Raw genomic sequence first — 25,658 nt, forward strand, 5'->3', positions numbered from 1 at the left:
CTGGTAGGGCATAATGAAAAGGGCACATCACTTCTGTAGTGTTCTCCCCAAAATCTATAATCCCAGTCTAATCATGACAAACCTAAATTGACATTCTACAAAGTACCTGACCAGGACTCTTCAGAAGGGTCACAGTCACGAAAGACAAGGAAGGAGAGAGAAACCGTCATAGAACAGAGGAGACTAAGACGACGTGAAAACAAAGTCCAATGTGGGATCCTGGATTGGCTCCCGGAGCACAGAGAGGACATGAATGGGAAAACTGGTGGAATCTGAAAAAACATCTATAGTTTAGATAATAGTATTGTATGAATGTTAATTTCTTAGTATAAATAAATATACCTTAGGAGCATACTGAAAGCAATGAAGTTACTTCAGGATATTTGTTTTTCCTATTCCTTTATTTTGTCTGGAAAAAATTTTTTTTTGATAAAGTTAATAAACAAACAGTTAAATAAAAAATAAATAAATAAATAAATAAATAAATAAATAAATAAATAAATACATGTACCGTGATGTTAAGTGAGATGTTAACATTAGGGAAAGCTAGGTGAGAGGTATATGGGGATCCTCTTTGCAACTCTACTGTAAATCTAAAATAATTTCCAATTAAAAAGTTAAAAACAAAAGAACAAACTTTTTTTCAACGCTTGACCCCCCTTTGAACCAATTAAGTTGAAATCTTGGGGTGGCGCTCAGGCATTGAATTATTTGAAGCTCTCCAGGTGATTCTGATGCTCAGCTAGGGTTGAGAACCATAGACCAGTGGTTTTCAGACCTGAGTGTGCATCAGAGGCCCCTGGAGGACTTGTTAAAACACAGTACTGGGCCTCACCCCTGAGTTTATGATTCGGTAGGTTTGCAGTCGGGGCTGAGAATCTGCAATTTTCTAATAAGTTCCCAAGTGACTGAGAACCACCGATCCTTGCTACCCCAAGTGTGGTCCATGAACCGGCAGCCTCAGCCTCACCTGTGAGCTTCAAAGACATGCAAAATCTCAGGCCCCACTCCAGACCCAATGAGTCAGAATCTGAATTTAACAAGATCGCAGACTCTCTGTTTATACATGAAAGTCTGAGAAGCACTGCTCTAGAATGAAAGTGCAGGAGGAAGGGATGAAGAAATAGAAGTGGAAATGGCGGGGGTTGGGAAGGCTGCATACCCATCACTTCAGCAGTCTTAAGACTGGCCTTCCCTCTTACACACAGGGAAGAGAGAAAAAGGAAGTAAAATCAGAGGAACTCTGCAATTATCCAGCTAAAGGCAGAACTGGGCAGAAAGAGCCTTCTGTGTCCCCAGCAGTGCTGGCCAGGGGCATGATGACCTGGCAGAGAGGGGAGCCAGATGACGGCGGGGGCTGAGGCAGCTAAGCAGGCCGAGAGTGTGGAGAAGCCAGGGCAGCCAGGCCAGGAGGCATCCGCCACCGGAAAATAGCATCAAGCTACAGCCCAGAGTTTAAAACTTACTCTTCTGAGGGGACTCCATCCTTCCTGAAGAAAATGAGAGAACAAAGCCGGGCTGTGTGGCTTCCTAACAGGTTTTCTTCATAGGAAGGAAGGAGGGAGGAAAAGAGGGAGGGAGGAAAAGAGGAAGGGAGGGAAGGAGGAAAAAAGGAAGAAGGGACGGAGAAAGGAAAGAAGGGATGGAAGAAGGAAGGGAGGGAGAGAGGAAAGGAGGGAGGGGGGAAGATGGTGAACAGAAGAGCCTTTTTGAGCATTCGACATTTTACCAAAAAGGCTGCAGACTTCAGGCATGGGGACTGTCTCCCCAGTTAGCAGCAGGGACACTGTTCACCCGGCATTCAAGACCTCTCATTAAATATGGGTCCTTCTGATCGGGACCAACAAACACCACCACTCCCACTGGCCAGGCTCCCAGATCAGCCACCCTCTGTGGCTTTGTTCATCCAACCATTAAAATCTTGCCCAGTTACCAGCTCCCAACTTAGATCCTAGCTCCTCATGACTACACAAGCCCCAAGCGTGGCTCCATTTAAGACTCTCCTCACATTTGCTCACACTGAGCCAATTTTAAACCCCCACCCCCACCCCCCCAGTCCCACCACTGAGGATCCACTTAGCGCCTCTTGGAGCCACTTTTGATTTCTGACATGTCATTCAATGTTCACATTCATGGAGCCCTGCAGGTGTGGCAGAAGGGCTGTGGGCAGCGAGTAATGCTGCCCCTGACCCTCGCAGACCCTGGGAGCAGACTAGGCATGTCCGGAAATGAACCTGACAGTCAACAAGGCAGCAGCATTCCTATGGAGGAGCCATCACATGCATGTGTAGCTTTTGAAATAAACAGATTTCAACATCCCTGAAAATAACAAGGATTCTGAGATGCTAAGCATGTGTTTATTGAGCACTTACTATGAGCCAGGACAGCTATACTCACTATGTACTGGGCTCATCTCTGAGAGGCTCTGGGCCAAATGGGGCACAAAGCTGGAATTCCTCTCTCCTTCACCTGAGATGCATTAAGGGGTAAAAACAGCCACAGTGCCCAATCAAAGCAGCCAACACCTAAATTAATTAAGAAATGTCCAAGTGTTAACAAGATAAAATACTCCTCAAAGTCAGCTCATGATGCCTTCCTGACAGACACTGTCATGTTCTGAAAGAACAGTCACTGGATTTTATAGGAAATGGGAAAACACTGAACCCAAATCAATGGTCAATCTCCATGGCAAGTTCTACAAGATGGAGAAGGGATCAGCACAAAGGTTCCACACAGAAACTCACCTGAGCTATTTCTGAACCTTTTGTTTATCCTGTCTGTTGAAACAAAAGACAAGAAGAAGGTCTCTTATTGACATCTGGGCTCCAGAGATGAGTCCACTCAGACCACAAACAAGCCACAGGGCAGCAGTCGGAGGACAAAAACCCATCTCAGCCCAAGTCATGCAGAACAAGAAAACACCAAATGGTCCAGTTCCACTGTCTTAGGTCCCAGGGAATATGCTGGACTCAGTCTGCATTTTCCAGAACTTTTTGTCTCCTTTGCCCGTGCAACACGACTACCACCCCTCCAAGAAACTTTAATTTTCTTTGAAATCCAGGACATTTGAGACCCAACTCAGGCACATAAGACAACCCTAGAAGCATGAGTAATCCATATCTACAGCACTGCAGATCACAAAGCAAAGCATGGGCCACCATTCACCAGCTGTGGGACCTTGTGCAAATTACTAAATCTCTCTGAGCCCTGCTTTCCACTCTCCAAGATGAGGCCACTGATCCCTCCCCCTCATAAAGCAGATAGGACAATGAAATGATGCACCATATTTGCATGGGCTCTCACATATGGAAGGCACTCAATAAATGTCAGGCTTCTCCTCTCCTCTGTTCAAGCTGCCCTGCACCCCCAACAGCCCTACCTCTCTGCTGTCTCTGGAAAACTTTTCTGGGTACTGGGCCCACTGGCAACATATTGATGTTTTTTTTAGATCTCAGGGCAGCAGGAAGCCTACCATTAAACCAAATGTGAAAAGCAAGTAACCATTACCTTGAACAGAAAGGATATTTATATTTACTTCAGTGGCTATAAAAGACACCATAAAATATAATATGCAGCATGCATGCTCACGATTAATAACAGATCTTGCAAATTATTCTCTCCCATCCCTGGGTGCGTCCAACTGGTCACTAACAACAATTTATTCTTTCAGGAAATAAAGGGATTGTGAATCGTCTCTGGTAACTGAAAAATACGCTTGTTGTAGTACCATAAAAAGAATAGAAACTGAGGCTCTCATTCAGGGTTTTTCTGCCCCTGTGAATGGGATGAAGTAAGATCATAAAGACTCAAATACAATCACTATCCACAAGCACTGCTGCTCAGCAAGAGGCACGACTTGCCAAATTTGGGGTCTTGGGGACCTGGTGACCACAGACACAGGAGGTACAGTAGGAGTTTGGGGATGTCTCAGAAACAGGAGCAGGCAATCGAGCAGCAAGAGGGGCAGCCCTGGCAGCAGGCAATAAGGCAGAACCTTAGGGTCCAGATGGGTAACAGATTTCAGAGTGGAAACTTAGTCACGGTGACCAAGGTTTCAGCAACAAAACTAGTACAGGTCACAGGGAATGAGATGAGAACCCTGAGGATCAAAAGTCCAAGGATTTGGCCAGGCCTCTGTGATCCTGGCCTTGGGCTTCTTAACTCCTCTGACCACGATCTCAGAGTCTTGAAAGGTGAGAGGAAACTACAAGAAGCAGGAAATGGCCCCTGGATGGAAGGTTGGAAGCATGATAAGGAAAAGAAGCCAAGCAGAACATCACATCGACTCTCAGCTTCCTGGTCCCTTCTCACCTAATTCAATTCAAACCCAGAATAAAAATCCTCACCAACCAAGCCCAGGTCTGCCCTGATTTCCCCTTGGCCTCCCTGGGAAACCCTGAAGATGCAGCAAGCAAGGGAACTGTAACTAGAGGCCCCTGGCAATGACCATGAACACACAGTGGATGCAGCATGTGTTTGGGGTTGGGGTAGAGGCCAATGAGTTAGGATGGAAAAATCCTGCAATCCTGAAGGGATTTTTTTATTGAAACACAGTACATGACATAAAACATCAAAGGGCAGAGTGAACTCATGGCTGCAGTGGAGTCTGCCCTAAGATGCCAAAATACTTCACTAAGGTGTGACACCTCTGGGGTGTGATATGAGAAGGAGAGAAACCCATTTTCTGGCAAGTTCAGAGACCATGCTCATCTCCAACAAAATCGAACTTCCTACGAGTTAAATGTGCCCTCAATGGGATACATGGTCCACCCAATATAAAGGGTTAACGGAAGTGAGGAGACACTCAGCCCAATGGCAAATACTGGGAGTGGTAAAGTAGACTGCTGTGTCTTCTCTTGGGATAAGGAGAGGAGTCTATTCCATGATACAGTGTGTGGCCCTGAAACAAGGGCTACAGTGCAGGTAGAGGAATTCCAAAGGTGAAGTATAGCAGTGATCCCTGGACTGCAGACCACTATGTGGAGACATGATGAAAGAGTGAGGAGTGAAAAGATTCCTTGCCCACCATATGGCACAAAGAGGCAGGACAGCAAGTCCACTCAATGTGGAGCAGAAAACAGCCAGCAAAGTAGGGCCAAGACCCAGGAGGACAGCCTCGACCCCTTCACATGTAGAATGAGTTCATGAAGGTTGATCTGCCATAAGTTGAAGGCCTCACTGAAAGAGATCTGGGTCCTTCTGAAGAATGAGCAGGTATTCTTCTTCTTGTGCCTGCAGAAGGGCAAGGAGGGAGAGAGTGAATGTCTAAGTAGACAGAAAAGAAACATTAGCTCCATAGCATTTAGAAAAATGGAAGTTGGTGGCTTTGGCCAACTCACCAGCTCCCTGCCCTGTGGACTATCGTTGGTTACATGATCACCCCACTGCTCAAATGGCATTCAGAGGAACACAAATATTCCAAAGGAGCTTTTCAAATAAGTGGAGTAAGCAAAAACAGTCAATTAATGGGATCGATGGCCTAACAGACCCACTGGGTAGAACATTCCAATATTTCTCTTTTTCTAAATTTAAAGTAAATATATGCCAATCCAGAATCCCCCAAACTCAAAATATAATCAAAGCCTTTCCAAACTTTGAGGGTAGTAACCATCTGGAAACCTAGTCAAGTGGTCCTGGGAGGCTGAGGTCTTTATGGGTTCAGCCCAGCTCAAACTCTTCTACACCAAGAAAAGGACATGATGAGAATTGGTGTTTATGATGATTACCTATTGAAGATTTCATTTCCTGAACCCTCAAAAGAAAAGTAATCATGTTTAGCCCATGTATACAGTATATTTTGCTATAATTTAATTTGATATTTGATAGTGGATGCATAATATATGCAGTCAACTCTTCCTTCACCAGATAATTTGACCCATTCCTTGCCTAGAATGGATGGGCCGGGAGTTGACCATCATCTAGGACTCCTCTCTTGGGTGAGAATGTTCAGCCAGAGCACGGCCCTTTCTGTGTATCTGCCACATGGAGCTAGAAGGGCCTAGAACCCTCACTCCTCTGCTACCACCTCCTTAACGAAGCACCTTCCCTTCCTCAACCAACACCCTGATGGTGCTAAGGAATCTAAAAAGTCCATCCAAAAAGTTCTGAAATCCTGAGAGAGCCTGCTTAGTTCAAGCTCCTCCTGGTGCCAGGCCCTCTCTGCTGGCAACACTTCTCTCTCCCAAGTCACAGGTATACTTGCATGTAAAAGAACACTGGCTGACCTGGAGAGTCAGGTGTAAGTCTCTGAACCAATTAGAGAATGGGCTATGCATCAAGGCTTCCTGATCTCCAGCCCAGGGAACACCTGGATGGGGCTGGGACTCTTGAGAAAACATTTCAAACATTACAGAGGATAAGAATCACCTGGAAAACTAGTAGATGGGCTAGGAGGGTGAGGTCCAGGAAACTGCCATTTTTTAAACAAATACAGGTTGGTACTCTGGACCACCCAAACACTGCCTGGGGCATCATCAGTGAGTTCACTAGAGTTGTTCTCTTTGCCCCTTCCCCCACTTTTCCTGTAGGGAGATTTGGAGATTGGGGAGCTCAGGCAGGGCCCTGTGGACTGGTGGGAGAAAGTGGAGGCAGGCAGGACCCCCAGGGCAGAAGAGGACACTGGGTTAGAAGGGAGAGGCAGGAGCCCAAACTCACACAGCCAGAGCCCGGATGCAGCAACGTGACATGTTGAGGAAGGAGCTGGCACTGGCACGGGTGCCCAGGGCACCCTCAATACCACGCAGCAGGTCATTGGTCTTGAAGATCAACAACATCTGGCGTGGCACATGGTTGAGCAGCTGGCTGATTTGGGGGAGGTAGTTGGCTGCATTGTCACGGATCTCTAAGTCCTGAAGCAGCAAAAAAGAAAGACAGAAACAGATGGTCAGTATAGAGAAGTAGGGCCCAGAGCGGCAGGTGTCCTGGCAGCCCCAAGAGGTTGCAAGGAGACTCCAGGAGGGAGCTGCCAACACAGTTGTCTTACCACTGTTAGGAACACTCCCCAAAGGGACGTACAGCACAAGCAGTTTACAGCCTGACACACCCAGACACAATTCTCACCCCAACTTCTGGCCAGGCACTGGACGCAGCATGGGAGCACATCAAGAGGAGCCAAACAGCATTTCTGCTGCATCTTCCATCCCTGGCTTCTCTTGGTCAGGGTCACCAACACCCATTCCCCAAGTTCTCTAGCCAGTACTGCTGGGGCAGGAAGTCTGCTTCCCCAACAGCCCCTCTACTCTACAACACCCGTGGATGACATCAGTATCAACCAGCCTCTCGGCCCAAGGGTCCATCATCATGTTACTCTCCAAGCTACTTCACTGGCCACTGATTTCAGGTCAGGCCTGGAAGGAGCCTGGAAGCTGGTACTGGCTAAATCGTGCCCCCCACCCCTACCCGACTCTTCTGCCAAGCCCAAGCTGGTTCAGCCCCTACGTCTGAGCTCCTGCCTCCAACCCACTTCCAAAGACCTGCCTCATACCCTGCCTGAGCTTGTACCCCACCAGACCTCCCCAGAGCTACTGCTGCCCATGCTGCCACTGCCCCTCGCCGTCCTCCATGCTGCAGCCAGTCTCATCCAGCCCAAGGTCTGAGCTCCTGACATCCCTAGAGCAGGGTCCTGGAGCTAACCCTTGAAGCTAGTTGTTCCCATGGCCCTTGCCCCATCTTGGTGCTTAGGTTTGCGCCTTCCCTCTGCCCGAGCTCTGCATGGCTCTGGGAAGAGAAATGCCTCCAACCAGATACCGGAGCATAACTATGCAGCTGACTCCTTCTCAGTCTCCTGAAAAATGATGATGATGATGACAGCCAACAACTACGTAAGCCAGCACTTTCAACAAGCCTGCATGTATCAACTCATCTAATCCTCACAACAACCCTATAAGGTGAGTGTAGTAGCCTCATTAGGCACTGAGAAATTAAGACCTACAGATAGTAAGCGGTGAGTGATTTAAGGTCAGGTAGCCCAGCTCCCGAGCCCAGGGATGGGGCTGAGACTGAGAAGAGGCCATGCCCTCACCACCTTGCTACTGCACCTCCACCTGATAACAGGACTCGGTGGCCCTGAGCAAGTCCTTCCATCTCGTTTGACTCAGTGACCTCACCTAAATACTGGCACTGACAACGCCCTCTGTGCCCACCTCCTAGCAATACTGAGAGGGTCATAAGAGATAAGGGGAGGTGCTCTGGGCAAATCAAATTCATTACAAGGGGACCAGTGGTGCTGCCACAGGCTTTGCCACTCCAGCCAAGTTTTTATAGCAGAAGCAGAACTCTCTGCCCTTTCAGGAACCCATGTGTGCTGCTGATAAGCAAGCTGCTGTGAAACTTGAAACGTCCCTCAGGCAGGAGCTATCAGACTGGTACACCTAAACACAAAGTCAGACACCAAGAGGCCACCTGCCTCCCCACCACTTCCCACCACAGCTACAGGTTACCCTGCTCTGAGGGCTAAAGCCAGACTGAGGCCCAGCACACAGTAAGGGACTTCTCAGCAATGTCAGGACTAGCCTGGCAATAGCCCCCTTTCAGCACCAACAGAAAGGATCTTCACCTACCAAGGCTACCTGCCAGAGGTATCTCTCAGAACAGCAACACCTTCAAGCTTAGGCACATCCTGACGTTCAGTGTCTGTGGAAGAGCCTGTTGGGTACCATCCAATGGCCATCTCCTCCTTCTCCTTAGCTCAAAGAACACCAATTTTGTTCACATGACCCCTTGGGCCACGTTCTTCGAGGATGCAGCCTATCTCCCCAGCCTGGGGGCAGAGAGCAGAATTTGGTTGATCTCAGCCAATGCTGTGCTGAGCTCTCATTCCCCATGCCATGTGATTGGTTCAGGCATGACATAAGACCGGATTCCAGCCAATGAGATATGAGGAGAAGTCTGCTGGGGTAGTTCTGGGAAAGGTTTTCTTGCTTTTAAGAAATGACCCATGAGAGTGATATCATCAACATGGCAATGTAAATATCCCTAGAAAAAGCCTCCCTAGAGATTTAGGAAATAAAAGGACAGATTCCACTTGCTTTGAACTCTGGAGGATGGCAGTGACTGGAAAATGACTCCACAAACACTGAATTGAAGAACAGAAAAATGTCAGGTAGAAGAAATCCATCCTGAACCATCAGTCAGTTCCCGTTTCCCCTCCCATTCACTCGGTCCCGCGTGGCTTGGGAGTTACACAGAGGCAGCGCAGCCCTGGATCCCTCTCTCCACAGTCAGAGACTGTAGACTGTATCAGGGAGTGAGTAGAACTCCATGCGTATCTAGGCCCATGGACCTAAGTCCACAGAGACCCAGGGCAGAAAACGAGCTACTGAGGAGTGCTACAGACAAAAGCGCCCTTGGCAGAGTGGGAGTGGGGAGATGGTGGGGGCTTCATAGAAAGGCTGTAATCAGTCCAGTTTCAGTCAGCTGATCACCTAAAGGCAAAAGGGACTTTTTTGAAGTGACCCACCTTTATGGATAGACCCCATCTGGCTTCTCGGGACGGGATACCCTAATAGTATGAAACTGAAGGCAGAAAAGCCTCCAGAAAAAAGTGGAGAGGGGTAGTTAAACTGAACTGCTATAAGATAGGACAGGTCCCAGAACTGAAAAGTGTAAGGAAAATGGGGCACTTAGTGAGGGAGATAAATTAAATAAATCATAGGAGCTGGAGAAAAAAGTCTGCACAAAAAGAAATAGATAAAGATTCCTGAGAAGAAGAGAGAAAAGGAAGCTCTCTTCTGGAAGTGAAAAAATTACACAAAAACTGCAATCTTAAAAATTGCACCATATATCCAGAGCAAGAGCCAATAAAGAAGAGCTGAGAATATCTGAATAGTTAAACACAGGCTATTCTAAGGTCTAGAATAAGTTAGTATTTAGTATTTGGTATTCTAAAGATACTTAGAATACATTTAATACCTTTAGTATTTTAAAGGCATTTAGAATACCTTTAGTATTCTAAAGGAATTTAGAATAAGCATCAAAGAAGAGCCTTAACACAAAGTCAATCAACAATAAAATCCTAGAAAAGAGGGAGAAATGGACCTTCAGAGTTAACCCATCAACAGAATAAGATGCCTAAACATCAGCAAAAAAACACAAACCCTACGAAGAAACAGGAAGATATGGCTCCGCCAAGGGGACAAACTGAAACTCCAGAGGAAACTCAGAAGTTGGAACAACTAATCAAAGATGTTCAAACAAATCTCCTAAATCAATGCAAGGAGATAAAGGAAAATATGGCTAAAGAGAGAAAGGATATTAAGAAGACAATGTGTGAGCATAAAGAAGAATTTCAAAGCATAAGAGAAACATAACAGAAATTATGGGAATGAAAGGCATGATAGTAGAGATTAAAAATGCACCAGGGGCATATAATAGCAGATTTGAATATGCAGAAGATAGAATCAGAAAGTTAGAAGACAAGATAATCAAAACCGTACAGTCAGAAGAACAGATAAAGAATAGGAAAAAATTGAGCAGTGCCTCAGTGATTTGTGTGACAGCACAAAGCACACAAATATACATGTGATGGGTGTCCCAGAGGAAGAGAAGGGAAAGGGGGCAGAAAGAGTATTTGAAGAACTAATGGCCAAAAACTTCTCAACTGTTATGAAAGACACAAATATACATGTCCAAGAGGCACAACACACTTTAAACAGAATAAATCCAAATAGATCTACTCTGAGACACATAGTAATTAGAATGTCAAATGCCAAAGATAAAAAGAGAATTCTGAGAACTGCAAAAGATTCATCACATACAAGGGGTCTGCAATAAAACTAAGTTCCAATTTCTCATCAGAAACCATGGAGGTGAGAAGAAAGTGATAGAATATATTTAAAGTACTGAAAGAGAAAAACTGCCAGCCCAAAATTCTTTATCCAGCAAAATTGTCCTTCAAAAATTAGGGAGCATTTAAAGTACTCACAGAGAAACAGAAACTGAGAGAGTTTGTCAACAAGAGACTTGCCCTACAAGAAATACTAAAGGAAGTTCTGCTGGTTGAAAGGAAAAGACAAGAGAGAATGGCCCGGAGTAGTGTGAAGAAATGAAGAGCATCAGTAAAGGTAACTAAAAGGGTAAATTCAAAATCAAGTAGTTCTGTACCCTCAATATACAACTCTACTCTAACTCATATAAGAACCAGAATACAATTGACCAAGAAAAAGGCATCTTTCCTGTTATTAATGGACATGCAAACTACAGAGTGGTAAAGTGGGACAAAATATATATATATGGAACAGAGAGATTTGGGAGCAGAGAACATGTATGCTACTGAAGCTAAATTGGTATCTTTAATTGGTAGGTTATAGATGGAGGCTGTGTAATGTAAGTCCATAGGTAACCACAAAGAAAGTATTCAAAAATGTACAGAAACAGAAATGAGAAATGAATCACTCAGATACATCACAAAAGATCAACTATACAGAAAAGGAGGTTGCAACAAAGGAAAAAAGAGACAAAAATATATATGATACACAAAAAGCAAAGGACAAAATGGCTAAAATAAATACTGCCTTTACAGTAATGACACTAAATGTTAATGGATTAAACTCCCCAATCAAAAGACACAGGTTGGCAGAATGGATAAAAAAGTATGATCCAACTATATGTCATTTATAAGAGGCTCACTTTAGACCCAAAGATACAAAGCGAAAGGATGGAAAAAGATATTCCATGCAAATAATAACCAAAAAAGAGCTGAGGTAGCTATACTAATATCAGACAAAAGAGATTTTAAGTCAAAAGCTGTTACAAGAGACATAGAAGGACACTATATATTAATAAAAGGGGCAATCCACCAAGAAGAAACAACAATCATAAATACTTATACACCTAATCACGGTGTCCCAAAATACATGAGGCAAACACTGGCAAAACTGGAGAAATAAATACCTCTACAACAATAGTTGGAGCCTTCAATATACCACTCTCATCAATTGACAGAACATCTAGATGGAACAACAATAAGGAAACAGAGAATTTGAATAATATCATAAATTAACTAGATATAACAGATACATACAGAACACTGCACCCCCAAAACAGCAGGATATACATTCTTCTCAAGTGCACACGGATCATTCTCCATGATAATCACTTGTTGGGTCACAAAATAAGTCTCAATAAATTTAGAAAGATTGAAATCATACAAAGCACCTTCTCTGACCATAGTGAAATGAAGCTGGAAATTAATAACAGGTGGAGAATTTGAAAATCTACAAATAAATGGAAGCAAATAACACTTTCTTAAACAATCAGTAAATCAAAGAAGAAACTGCAGGAGAATTCAGTAAATATCATGAGACGAATGAAAATGAGAACATATCAAAACTTATGGGATGCAGTAAAGGCAGTGCTGAGAGGGAAATTTATAGCCCTGAACACTTACGTTAAAAAAGAAGAGAGAGCCAGAATCAAAGATCTAACTGCACACCTGGAGGAACTAGAAAAGAATAGCAAATTAACCCCAAAGCAAGCAAAGGAAAGAAATAACAAAGATTAGAGCAGAAATAAATGAAATCAAGAATAAAAAAAACAGTAGAGTATTAAAAGTCAAACGTTGGTTCTTTTAAAAGATCAAGAAAATTGACAAACACTTAGCTAGACTGACAAAAGAAGAGAGAAGATGCAAATAAATAAAATCAGATATTCATTGGGGGACATCAATACTGATCCTACAGCAATAAAACAGACCATAAGAGGATACTATGGACAACTGTGTGCCAACAAATTAGACAATTTAGATGAAATGGTCAAATTCCTAGACAACATACAAACAATCTACACTGTACAAGAAATAGGAGACCTCAACAGACCAATTACAAGCAAAGAGATAGAATCAGTAATCAAAAACCTCTCAATAAAGAAAAGCCCAGGACAAGATGGTTTCACAGGTGAATTCTACCTATCATTACAAGAAGAATTAATACCAATCCTGCTCAAACTCTTCCAAACAATTGAGGAGGGAACACTACCTAACTCATTATATGAGGCCAACATCACCCTAATACCAAAGCCATATAAAGATACCACAAGAAAATAAAATTACAGACCAATCTCTCTAATGAATATAGATGCAAAAATCCTCAACAAAATATTTGCAAATCAAATCCAACAGCACATCAAAAGAACTATATACTATGATGAAGTGGGATTTATCCCAGATATGCAAGAGTGATTCAACAGAAGAAAATCAATTAATGTAATACATCACATCAACAAAACCAAGGGGAAAAACCACATGATCATCTCCATTGACACAGAAATGGCATTTGACAAAATCCAGCATCCTTTCTTGATAAAAACACTTAGAAAAATAGGAATAGAAGGAAGCTTCATCAACATGATAAAGGGCATACATGAAAACCCACACCTAACATCATACTCAATGGCGAAAAACTGAAAGCTTTCCTTCTCAGATCAGGAACATGACAAGGATGCCCACTGTCACCACTGCTATTCAACATTGTACTGGAAGTTCTAGACAGAGCAGTTAGGCAAGAAAAAGAAATAAAAAGCATCCAAAATGGAAAGGAAGAAGTAAAACTTTCACTATTTGTAGATGACATGATCTTATATATACAAAGTCCCCCAAAATCAACAACAAAACTACTACAGCTAATAAACAAGTTCAGCAAAGTAGTGGGATACAAGATCAACATGCAAAAATCAATAGTTTTTCTATACATTAGTAATGAGCAATCTGAGGAGGAAATCAAGAAAAACTTCCATTTACAATAGCAACTAAAAGAATCAAATATCTAGGAATAAATTTAACCAAGGATGTAAAAGACCTGTACACAGAAAACTGCAAAACATTGCTAAAAGAAATCAAAGAAGACCTAAATAAATGGAAGGACATTCCATGTTCGTGGATTAGAAGGCTAAAATCATTAGGATGTCAATTCCACCCAAAATGATTTACAGATTCAACCCAATCCCAATCAAAATTTCAACAGCATACTTTGCAGAAATGGAAAAGCCAATTATATAAAATTTACTTGAAAGGATAAGGGGCCCTGAATAGCCAAAAACATCTTGAAAAAGAAAAACAAAGTTAGAGGACTTAGACTTCCTGACTTTAAAGCATATTACAAAGCTACAGTGGTCAAACAGCATGGTTCTAGCATAAAGACCAATGGAATCTAATTGGGAGTTCAGAAGTAGACCCTCACATCTATAGCCAATTAATATTTGACAAGGCTGCCAAAAAGAAAAAATAGATCAATGGGACCATCTCAAAATTAAAAACTTTTGTGCATCAAAGGTTTGTGTCATGAAAATGAAGAGACAACCTATTCAACAGGAGAAAATATTTGGAAATTACAAATCGGATAAGGTTTAATTTCCAAAATATATAAAGAAATCCTACAACTCAACAATAAAAGGCAAACAACCCAATGAAAAGACTTGAATAGACATTTCTTCAAAGAGGTTATACAAATGGCTAAAAAGGACATGAAAAGATACTCAATATCACTAGCTATTAGAGAAATGCAAATCAAAACCACGAGATACCACTTCACACCCGAATGGCTACAATTTTTTTAAAAATTACAAGCATTGGAGAGGATGTGGAGAAATAAGAACACTCATTCGCTGCTGGTGGGACTGTAAAATGGTGCAGCAGCTGTGGTGGCCAGTCTGGTGGTTCCTCAGAAAGCTAAGTACAAAACTGCCACATGATCCATCAATCTCACTACTATGTATATACCCAGGAAAACTGAAAGCAGGGACTCAGACATTTTCACACCGATGTTCATAGTGGCATTATTCACAACTGCCAAAAGATGGAAGTGACCCAAGTCTCCATCAACCGATAAATATATAAGCAAAATGTGGTATATACATACAATGGAATATTATTCAGCTGTAAGAAGGAATGAAGTCCTGATGAATGTGACAACATGGATACCTTGAGGACATTATATTGAGTCAAAGAAGCCAGACACAAAAGGGCAAATATTGTATGATCTCACTGAGATGAACTAATTTTAATAATCAAACTCACAGAGTTAGAATCTAGAATATGGGTTACCAGAGGATACACTGGGGTACAAAATGGGGCACCGATGCTTAATTTGTGCAGAAAATCTATTTAGGTTGATTGTAAAGGTTTAGAAATGGATGGTGGTGATGGTAGCACATTATTGTGAGTGTAATTAGCAGCAATGAATTATGTTTGTGAATGTGGCTGAAAGGGGAAATTTGGGGCCTTGTATGTTACTAGAAAGAAAAGTTAGAAGATTAAACATGGGACTGTAAAACACAGTGAACCCTGTTGTGGACGATGACTGTGGTTAATAGTACAAATATAAGAATGTCCTTTCATGAATTATAACAAATGTATGTCACTATTACAAGGTGTTAATAATAGGGTGTTACATGGGAAAAATACACCTAATGTAAATTATGGACTATAGTTAATAATATTTTAATATCCTTTCTTCAATTGTGGTACCACACTAATGCAAAGTACTAGCAATATGGTGGTATATGGGAACACTGTAGTTTTTATATGACTTTGATGTAAACCTAGAACTTCTCTAATTAAAAAAAAAAAAAAACAATAATTAAAAAAAAACATTATGCTAAGTGAAAAGAAACCAGGCATAAAGTACTACATACTGTATGATTCCATTTATATGAAATGTAAATATAAATAAATCTGTAGAGACAGAATTATATTCATGGTTATGTAGGACTGGGGAAGGCTATAGGGATTGAGAGGTGATTGCTGAGGAGTATGGGGTTTTTCTTTTTGGAGTAATGAAAATGTTCCAAAATTGATTGTGGGGAAAAATGCTCAACTCTGTGATTATATTGAAAGCCATTGATTGTACACTTTGGATGGATTATATCTCAATAAAACTGCTTAAAAAAAAATCCTACAATGCACAGGACAGCCCCATGACAGAGAATGATCCAGCCCCACATGTCAATAGTGCTACAGTGGAGTAATGTGCTTTATCACCTCTAACCCCTGTAATCCTCACAACAACCCTTGGTAAGTACTTGCATTATCCCCATTTTACAGATCAATAAAGGTAATCTTTCACTGCACTATTATCCAAATGGTAAAACTACATACCACAATCAGAGAGGAAGAACTTTTACACCGATGTTCACAGCAGTTTAATTCACAATACCCGCAAGGTAGAAACAACTCATGTGCCCGTCAACAGACAAGAGATAAACAAAATATGATCTATCCATACCATAGACTCTAATTGAGCCATAAAAATGAATGAAGTTCCGATGCAGGCTACAACATGGATGGGCCTTGAAACATGATGTTAAGTGAAAGAAGCTAGACACTAAAGGATAAATATTGTATGATTTCATTTATATAAAATGTCTAGAATAGGCAAAAATATAGAGAGAGACAGAAAGTAGATTTTAGTGATTTCCCTAAAATCACTACCTATGCTGTGGGTAGGGCTGGGGGGATTGAGGGGAGGTAGCAAAAAGCACATAGGGCTTTTTTTAGGATAATGAAAATGTTCTAAAACGTTGTGATGATGATTGCACAACTTTGTGAATATACTAAAAACCATTAAATTGTGCACTTTAAATGCAAGAAAAAAACCAACAAGTCTGAACATGTCATTCTCATGTTTCAACCTTTTCTGAGGCTTTGCTTTGTACTGAGGATTAACCTGAACGTCTTTCCAGGGCTTATAAAACCCATGTGATGCTCTCTCTGCCCAGCTCTCCAAATGCCTCTCACACCACCACTGCTCTCACCACACTCCAGACTACACAAAGCTCTTCCTTCCCACTGGGCTTTAGCATGTCATATGTCCTCTGCTGGAATGCTTTCTCCAGGCGCCTCTGGTGGCTGCTCCTTTCCTGTTCTTCAGGCCTCGGCTTAATTGTCAACAACCTACCTATAGCAATCCCCCTGCTCGCCATACCACGACCCCTTGCTTGTTTCCTTCCAAGTATCTATAACCTGTAAGTATTCTGTTTACTTGTTTGTTCCCGTTTACTGTCTGTAAATTACATGAAGGCCTGTCTGTCTATTCATTGCTGGATCTTCAGCACGTAGCACAGGTGCTGGCAAAACAAATGTTTGTTGAATGACATGAACTTCAGGAACTCTGGGCACGTCACATACATTACAAATAAAACAGAAATTATCATCCCTATCATCCCTGCTTTATAAAGGAGGGAGACTGTCTCTCCTCATCTGAGATGAGCTTTAGGGCTGGGAAGTCTGGAGCTGCAGTCATCTTTACCACCAAGCTTGCTGAAGACTGACATCAACTTGGAGGAAAGCAGAGCCAAGAAAAGGACAGAGACAGCTTCTTGATGACATCATTTGAGACTCTGGATCCAGCCATTCCTAAAGCAACCTACCACAAAGCAGCCTATAGGTGAGAACCCTCAGGCTCAATGAGGTGACGAGAGCTGCCCTCAGTCATGCAACCAAGAGGAGGTAGTGCTGGGACCAGGACCCAGGTCCCCGTGACTGCACGAGCAGGGCCCTGTTCCTTATTGGTGAGCAGGGCCTCAGCTGGAGCCCAAGCCCATCCACCACATGGATTCAGGCAAGTCAGGATGGGCCTGGCAAATCGATGCCATGGCAACACAAAAGTCAATTCCACAAGGGACGGAGAAGCCTCCAGGGAGGGAGGTCACCCTGAGCCAGGAACAAGGACCTCATCCCCGGAGGCTCTGTCATGGGAGCAAAGGGGTAGATGGGGTAGGGTGGGGATGGGGTTCCTAGATCTGTCTCCCAGCCCCGTCTCCATGGGACTCTTGTCTAGGTCCGCTAGAGAAACGAGCTACAAATAAAGACCCAAAAAAGCTGTTTTACTAAACACTCTGTAGGCTCACAGGACAAGCAACCCTCCAGAGTTCCTCAAAAGAGGCAGTAAAACACTCTCCAATATAGTGTCCGGGCTGAGTGTCCAGAAGAAGACAGTGAAAGTGGTGCCAGACTGGTTTATGAGAGTCCCTGGGGGTTCCCACAAGTCCTAGGGGAGTGCTTGGCAGAAGCCCGAAATCTTGCACAAGCAGGTGGAGGCTAAAGCCCCAAAAGTCTGGGTTATACAGTTACTACCACCCTGTTATACCCCCAGGCTGGTAAGGCCTGGAGCAGATACAGTGGGTAACATTCCCTTTTGCTCCTCTATCCAGGGGCACTGTTTCACCTCCTCTCCCCTCCTTTCCATCCAAATTCCTCTCAGTTCAGACACCCACAACACACCTGCCAATCTAGAACCCCAGACCCTGGGTTGGAGAGGTCCAGAGGCCATCCCTGGCCCTGTCCCTTGCAACCTGGAGAGGGCAGGGCAGGAAGGGCCACCTACCTCAGTGGCAGTGACTGGAACTCGGTCGATGCCCCTGTTGATGGACTCCCACGACCGGGCCGTCAGCATGCAGGCAAGCAAAGGGTAGAGATCGCCGGCTCCCAGGCGCTGGCTGTACTTCTGCACCCTCTTCATGTCAGTCCAGATCAGGGACTGCCAGAGGTGGCAGTAATCCAGGCGGAACTCTTCTGTGAGCACCTGTGGTGGGGACAGCAGGGGCGGCACCTGATCCTCCCCTCCCCATGAAAGCCTCACTGTACAGAATCTACATCTCAGGCTGATGCTGACCACTGCAAAGGGGGACAGGTGAGGACTGTGGCTCCTGCATGATATCTGCTTCTCCTCCAAATTCAGCTATCCCTGAAGGGTAGGCTAGCTGCTGTCACACATCCCCAAAATGTATCATGGCCCAAGTTCAAAGCTCCACTGGCAGGCTTTGGTCCTGAATGCAGAGACTGCTAACTGCCCAGCAGGATCCATAATCTCCTTTCCTTCCCAGGCACAGGCTACATTTCCTCGCCTCCCTTGCAGTCAGGTGTAGCCAGGTGCCTCAGCTCCAGCCATGAATGTGGAAGAAGCTCCACTTCCAGGCCTGGCTCACAAAATCTTTCCCTTGCACGCTCCTCTGTGCCCTCACCTTTGCTACAGGTGAAAACTTGCAGGGAGGCCTGGGAAGCAGAGCCTCAGTCAGCGCACAGCCCAGGAGGGGGCTGCCTGCAGACTGCTTCACCTACCCACCCCCACTCCCAGGGCTGGTATGTGAGCAAGAAATTGCACTTCTACTGTGTTTGGGCCATCACTCATTTGGGGGCTGTGTGACAGTAGCTAGCCTACCCTGAACTAATATACCTATTCACTGAGCCTTTCAAAGGAAGCCAAAATTTTAGGATGAGGGATCAGGGCCCAGAGGGGAAGAGCAGCAGACCCCTGGGGAAACCTCCCCAGAACCAGCTGCCAGGATAGATAACTGTGCCGGTTTGAATGTATTATGTCCCCCAGAAAAAGCCATATTCTTTGATGCAGTCTTGTGGGGCAGACGTTTTGGTGCTGATTAGATTTGCATGGAAATGCACCCCACCCAACTGTAGGTGATAACTCTGATGAGATAATTTCCATGGAGACGTCGTTCCACCCATTCAGGGTGGGCCTTGATCAGTGGAGCGATATAAATGAGCTGACAAACAGAAGGAACTCAGTGCCACTGAGAGTGACATTTTGAAGAGGAGCTACAGCCAAGAGGGGCACTTTGAAGAAAGCACAGGAGCTGCAGATGAGAGACATTTTGCAGACAGCCGCTGAAAGCAGATGTTTGCTCCAGAAAAACTAAGAAAGGACAGATTCCCCAAGTGCAACTAAGAGTGACATTTTTGAGGAACTGCAGCCTAGAGAGGAATGTCCTGGGAGAAAGCCATTTTGAAACCAGAACTTTGGAGCAGACGCCAGCCACATGCCTTCCCAGCTAAAAGAGGTTTCCCGGATGCCATTGGCCATCCTCCAGTGAAGGTACCTGATTGCTGCTGTGTTATCTCGGACACTTTATGGCCTTAAGACTGTAACTGCCTAGCCAAATAAACCCCCTTTATGAAAGCCAATCCATTTCTGGTGTTTTGCATTCCGGCAGCACTAGCAAACTAGAACAATAACCAACATCACCACTTCCAGGGAGGTGCTCTGATCCCTAATTCCAGAGGACAGAGTCTGGGACCGTCCAGCCCCTGCCGGTTACCCTGCCCCTCCCCACCAGGGATGGACACACAAGGGCCACCTCCCTCTGAATTCTCAGCTCCCACGATGGGCAGTTCACCTCACAGGGCCTGGGCTGGCCTGGGGTTCCCTGGGAAGAGGTGGTGTTTCACAGCTTAGAAAGTACTTTCAGGTATACAAGCACAATTCCATTTAGTCCTCGCAACAGCCTATAAAGGATGCCATCCACCTCACGTCATTGAGGAGGAAGCTGAGGCTCAGAGAGCTCTTATCACCATAACTTGCACCAAGTTCCACAGTTCCGAGGGCTACGGCAGAGCCCTCTCTATCTACTCTTGCGATCTGCCTTTGCTTCTGCAGCCCATGCAGGAGTGCAGTGGCTCTGACTCCACGCAGAACCAGACCTGGGGGCCAGCTGGGTGGGAAAGGCCTCTCCTACCTGGTAGAGTCCATGGTCTAGCAGGATAATCTCCGCTTTTCCAGTGCCTGGATGCTTCCGCACCAGCACGTTGCCTGGATGGGGATCACAGTGCACGAAGCCGTTGACAAAGATCATCTCACTGTATATCTTGCCCAGATGACGTGAGATCTGAAAGAAAGCGAGGGAGGGAGGTGTTGAGTTCCACTCCATTCCGTTTGTCTCACAGATGGACACTGACTCTGTTCCCTCAATCCCATCACTTTCAGGAAAACCAGAGGGGCTGGAGTGCGTCTGAGCAGTCACGGGGAAAGGGATGGCTTTGGGACTATGTAGTTCTCAGTTTAAGATGGAAGCTAAGCTCTAATCCAGTGCTTTTTAACTTGAGCTGCACAGGAGAATCACTGCAACTCAGAAATATTGGCAGCAGTACCCAGGCATCAATGTATTTTAAAAGTTCCCAAGGTGATTTCAATGTACACTGAGGCAGGAGAACCACTGCTTCTAGTTTGTCTAATGGCTATAACTTCCTGCCTCTCACATCCACCCCACCACTTGTCCCCCATTTTCTCTCTTCTCTACTCTCTTTCAATCCCTCTTCATTTCTTCCCCAAAGCTGAAAATGGGCTGAAAAGCTGGGAGTCTTTCCACCCAGGTCTTCTCCAAACAGCAGGGCTGGGGTGGCAGAGCAGGAATAGGTGGTCCCCCTACCCCCTGGGCTTCCCCACCTGCTCCAGCCCAGCTCCAGATGGACCCCGAGTCCCAGGCCCTCCTCTCCTCTCCCTGAGGGCCCGTCTCCCTACTCCCCTCCCTGCCAGAGCCCAATGCTAATCTGATTTATGATGTCTGGAGAGGGTGTTTAAATCATCCTGTCACTGCTGCTCTCCCCACCAGGGCAGTCTTCTTATCTTGCCTTCCTTTTTATTAAAGCTAAAAGCCTCTTCCCAGCTAGGAACAGCTGCTGAACAGAGCCAGACCTGGGCCCAGAGATGGTCCATCAATGGGTCTCCAAGGGAGAGAGATGCTCAACCCAGAAAGCTGGGACCCATTCCTCTCAGCCTAGGCTGGACCCCGGCGGTCAGCAACACACATATCCCAGCCAGGAGAGGAGAGGAGAGGAGAGCAGCCTCACCCATGGAGCTGAGAACACAGGATCAGAGTCCTAAGATAAAGACCAACTCCTTTCCAAGTCCACAAGGTCCTACGCACCCAGGCCCAGCCTCCCTCCCCAGGCTCATCTCACACCACACTGAGTCCAGCCACATTTGCTCTCTTTCTGCTTCTCCAATGAGCCACACACCTTCCTTCCTCAGGGCTTTTGCACATGCTATTCCCTCTGCCAGGAGCATACCTGTCACCTCCCGGTCACCAGATTTACTCCCACTCTTCCTTCTGATCCCAGCTCAGCATCACCTCCCAGGGGAGCTTTCCGTGATCCCCCAGCCTCAATGAGGTGCTCCTACCACACATGCTCAAAGAATGCTGTACTCTGCATTCACAGAGCGCACACACTATTTGTGTGATTATTTGATTAATGACATCTAGCTCCCCACTCTCCACCCACCTCATGAGCTCCCAAGATTGCAGGGACTGGCTCTGTTTTTTTAAGACAGCTTTATGAGGTTTACACGCCACAGACCAGCTCTATTTTGCTGACCTCTGAATTCCAGAAGCCAGTATAGTGTCCAGCACTTAGTATGCAACCAGTGCTTGGGTAAGAAAGGGATGGATACATGAATAAATGTGAAAAGATGTCTCCAAGATCCTAAGGCAGCATCTCAGAAGTCTGCAAATCCTTTGTCTGGGTCTTACTGTTTCACTGGCTGGTGGTGGAGCAAAGGGTGAGGAACTGTGGGACTGGCCAGCCCAGGAGGCACTGCAGGTCGATTTGAAGAATCAGTAAAGAATCTTGGGGTCTCTTCCTGCTCTCCGCTTCCCTCTCTCTTGCCACACAAACTCAGCCCAGTGGGGATATCAACTTTCTCTACCCACCACATAACGAAAAGCATTATCTCACTTAATCCTCAAAGCAGCTCTTATGAGTTCAGGACTATCATTATCCCCATTTCACAGAGGAAAACTAATGCTCAGAGAAATTCCCTGTGACTTGCTCAAGGTCAAATGGCAGAGCTAGTTCCAACCTCAGATCTGTCCAACACCAGAGCCCATCCCTTAAACCACTATTCTCTTTCCCAAGATAGTGATTCTGCCACCAGGGAAAGGACTGGTGAGGAGTGAGACTCAGGAGCGGGGACTTGGGACAAAGTCATACATGTGACTTACCCTTCCAGGCAAGGCTCCCAGCTCGCTGCCTTCAGGAAGCTTTCCCTGTCATTCCCACCCACCCAGAGCTCTCCCATCTCAGAACTGCTGTGACATCTGTTCAATCTCCCGGGCAATTCACTACTTGCCTACTACACAGTCTCGCTTATTATTTTGTGTGTGTCGTTTAGGAGAACAAAGACCCTTCCTCTCCTATGTACTTCGGGACACCAGGCTGGGCACATGGTGAGAGCTCAGTAAATCCCAAGGATGTGGACTGATGTGGCGTTTGCCAGGGTGCGGAAGGCCCAGGCAAGATGGTCTCAGCATCACACCAAATTGCGTTCTGAGAAAACCTTGCCCTTTGCAATTTCTTCCTCCTCCTTTTGACTGAGGCAAGAGTATGGTTTTGGTGCTCATCTGTCAGTATCACCTCTTTAATGCCTGCTAACCCTCTTTTTGAACAAGGAGAGAGGGTGTGGGCCTCTAGCACAGAGACTTTGACAGGCAAGAGTGTCAAGCTAGAATTTATTTTGTTTTGTTTCATTGACTTTATCTTCCATTTTGTGGCCAATGAGACTGGTTTTCTAGTGGAAATACCAAGTTTCCTTTTAAAATAAATGTTTTTAAGTCATTTAAAAGGGGGCACAGTTGATTAGAAAAGCATTTAACTAATTGATAGTAAAAGGTATATACAGATACGGCAAAAAACAAAAACAAAGACTGACTGAAACTGGGAAACACCAAACCAATGGTGTTTAGAGCTTTGGGGACGGGAGAAGGGGAAAGGACCTTTAGGGATATTAGGCTGGAATCTGAGTGTTTCCAGAGGGCACCCAAGCATCTAGATTTGCAACTTCACTGTGGCAATACAAGCAACGCCTTTGCCAAGTGTAACTCAGGTCCATTATGAGCCAAAGGGAGGTGAGAGGACAAAGAATGCTCAAGGGATGGTTGTTTGCCAAAGCCAAAAAAGGACTTTCCTGGGACGTCAAGAAGGGGATGGCCATGGTCCTGGCTGGCTCAACGGGCCCACCACCTCTCACCATCCCTTCCTAGCAAGACTCCAGGACAGAAGGGAAAGAGCAGAAACACGCTGGGGGAAGCAGAGGCAGGAAAAGGTGAAGAGATGGGAGCATCTCTCCAAGTACGCACCCACTGCCCGTCACTGCACCAAACCCATGAGCACGGGAATTTCGTGTTTTTCTGAGATCTCATGGTTCCTGCTCTGATGCTCATCTTAACCCTATTAACCTCCTCTAAATCCCAATCAAGTATAACTGGCCCCAAATAAAATCACCACGGCTAACCCTACCTAGAAACGATGGCCGACATCCTCATGAATGGTCCTATACAGAGGTCCATGTACGATTCCCATTTTGCAGATAGGAGCTGAGAATCAGTGAGGCTGAACTTACCCAGGGCTACCTGGCCAGTAAGAGTCGGAGCCACGACTCAGACCAGCCCTGACTCCGCAGCCTCCCAGTAATCACTCGTCTACGCTAGCTCACACCTACTTCTGTCCTCAGTTGAGCTTTGTGACGTTGAATGAATTGTTTATACTCTCAGCTTCAGTTTCTTTTTCTGTAACATGCCTCTCTCAAGGGTCGCAGTCAGGGTAAATGAGAATATCACAGTGCGCGGAACACAGTGACCTCTCAGTAGTTCCCTGTTGTTGTTTCTGCCTCCTGGTAACACTTCTGGGAGGTCAGCAGACCAGGTTTCATTGTGTCTTTGTAGGAGATGAAGGAACCAAGGTTAAAGAGGTTGTCTCAAGTCCTGACACTTATTCCTATGCCACACTGAGCCCTGCTCCCACGCCAGGCCCCCAGCTCCTGCCATTTCCCTTGGGTGAAATGAATGTCCCAGCACTCAGCACCTGCTCATATTGGTAGCAGGACTTTGCCCCACATCAAGTCCTCACACTCGGGCTGAAATGTTGGTACCCCAGGGCCACCGTTTTCTGTTTCCTCGGAGAGGGGGCTCCAGCCAGAACTGGTCCTGGGTGAGCCAGCAATTCCCCACCTCTGGGCCACCAAGAACCTCTTTTGTTTGGCTCTTTTCCCCATGGAGCCATGCTCTGAAAGGCTGTACTTGCCAAACCAATTGCAGTTATTAAGTAATAATTCATTTTTATTTGTCAAGAACGACAGAAGGTCCAATCAAGGCTCCTGATCAGCCCAAGATAAGCAGTGCAGCCAGACTGAGCTGACAGAATTCCAGCCAAAAGCAGAGAAATGACATTTCATTTAGTCTGAGCAGACCTGTCATGGGGAGATATATGATCTCCCTTAAGCTTTCTGAAATATTGCTGATCATTCTGGGCCCCTCATTGAAAGATGGCCCCTGGGGGCCTAGGGACTCCGAATGGGAGTCTTTGACCATGAGGAGTGGGCTGCTGCTGCCAGGGGAGGAGGGGAAGATGCTGCCAAGTGTAGCTCACTGACATGCAGCCAGGGCCACCAGGGAGACCCTCCCCAATTTGACACCTCACTTTCCCCTCTTGTCCCCACTTGGGTTTTTTTTCCATTTAGGGACTGCTCTTCATGTTCACTTTAAGCAGGTTTCACCAGGGTAACTAGGTATGGCAGGGAGGGACAGGAGGAGGGCCCATCTTGGTTCTGCCACTTGGAGCACAGATGACCTGGGACAAGTGCCCTCCCTTCTCAGTGTGGGTCTGAGTTCCTCAGCTGTGGAGTGGGATAACCGCATCTGCTCTACCTTCCTCACAGAGCAATCTCAAGACTCAAGGTCAAAATGAGATCAATTAAGGGAAAACTATAAGACATACAAACATGGTTTCCTGTTTTGTTTTTAATGCTGTAGCTTACTTGAAACTCAGAAAAAAATATACCCATTATCACTGTCAATGTGCAATTTTCAAACATTTAAAAACATGACTCTCCTACAAATATAAAATGAACATGTGTCAAAGTTTTATTAACTCACTAATAAGGGAA

At 45.2% G+C, this 25,658-nt stretch overlaps 1 protein-coding gene across 5 annotated transcripts in view; it reads right to left on the reverse strand.

Moving 5' to 3' along the window:
* Window positions 1-4,519: 4,519 nt before the first annotated feature.
* The window catches only part of ADCK1 (aarF domain containing kinase 1), a 126,844-nt gene continuing 105,705 nt past the window's right edge, over window positions 4,520-25,658 (reverse strand). For all 5 annotated transcript variants that reach the window (XM_037832178.1, XM_037832176.1, XM_037832179.1 and 2 more), the window contains 4 exons: window positions 20,458-20,607; window positions 18,315-18,512; window positions 6,655-6,848; window positions 4,520-5,232 (listed from right to left, as the gene is read on the reverse strand). In XM_037832178.1, the coding sequence (XP_037688106.1) occupies window positions 5,061-5,232; window positions 6,655-6,848; window positions 18,315-18,512; window positions 20,458-20,607 (714 nt within the window). In that variant the 3' untranslated portion in view covers window positions 4,520-5,060. The remainder of the gene's footprint in view (window positions 5,233-6,654; window positions 6,849-18,314; window positions 18,513-20,457; window positions 20,608-25,658) is intronic.

This window comes from Choloepus didactylus, chromosome 4 (genome assembly GCF_015220235.1).
Source record: "Choloepus didactylus isolate mChoDid1 chromosome 4, mChoDid1.pri, whole genome shotgun sequence".
NCBI lineage: Eukaryota > Metazoa > Chordata > Mammalia > Pilosa > Megalonychidae > Choloepus > Choloepus didactylus.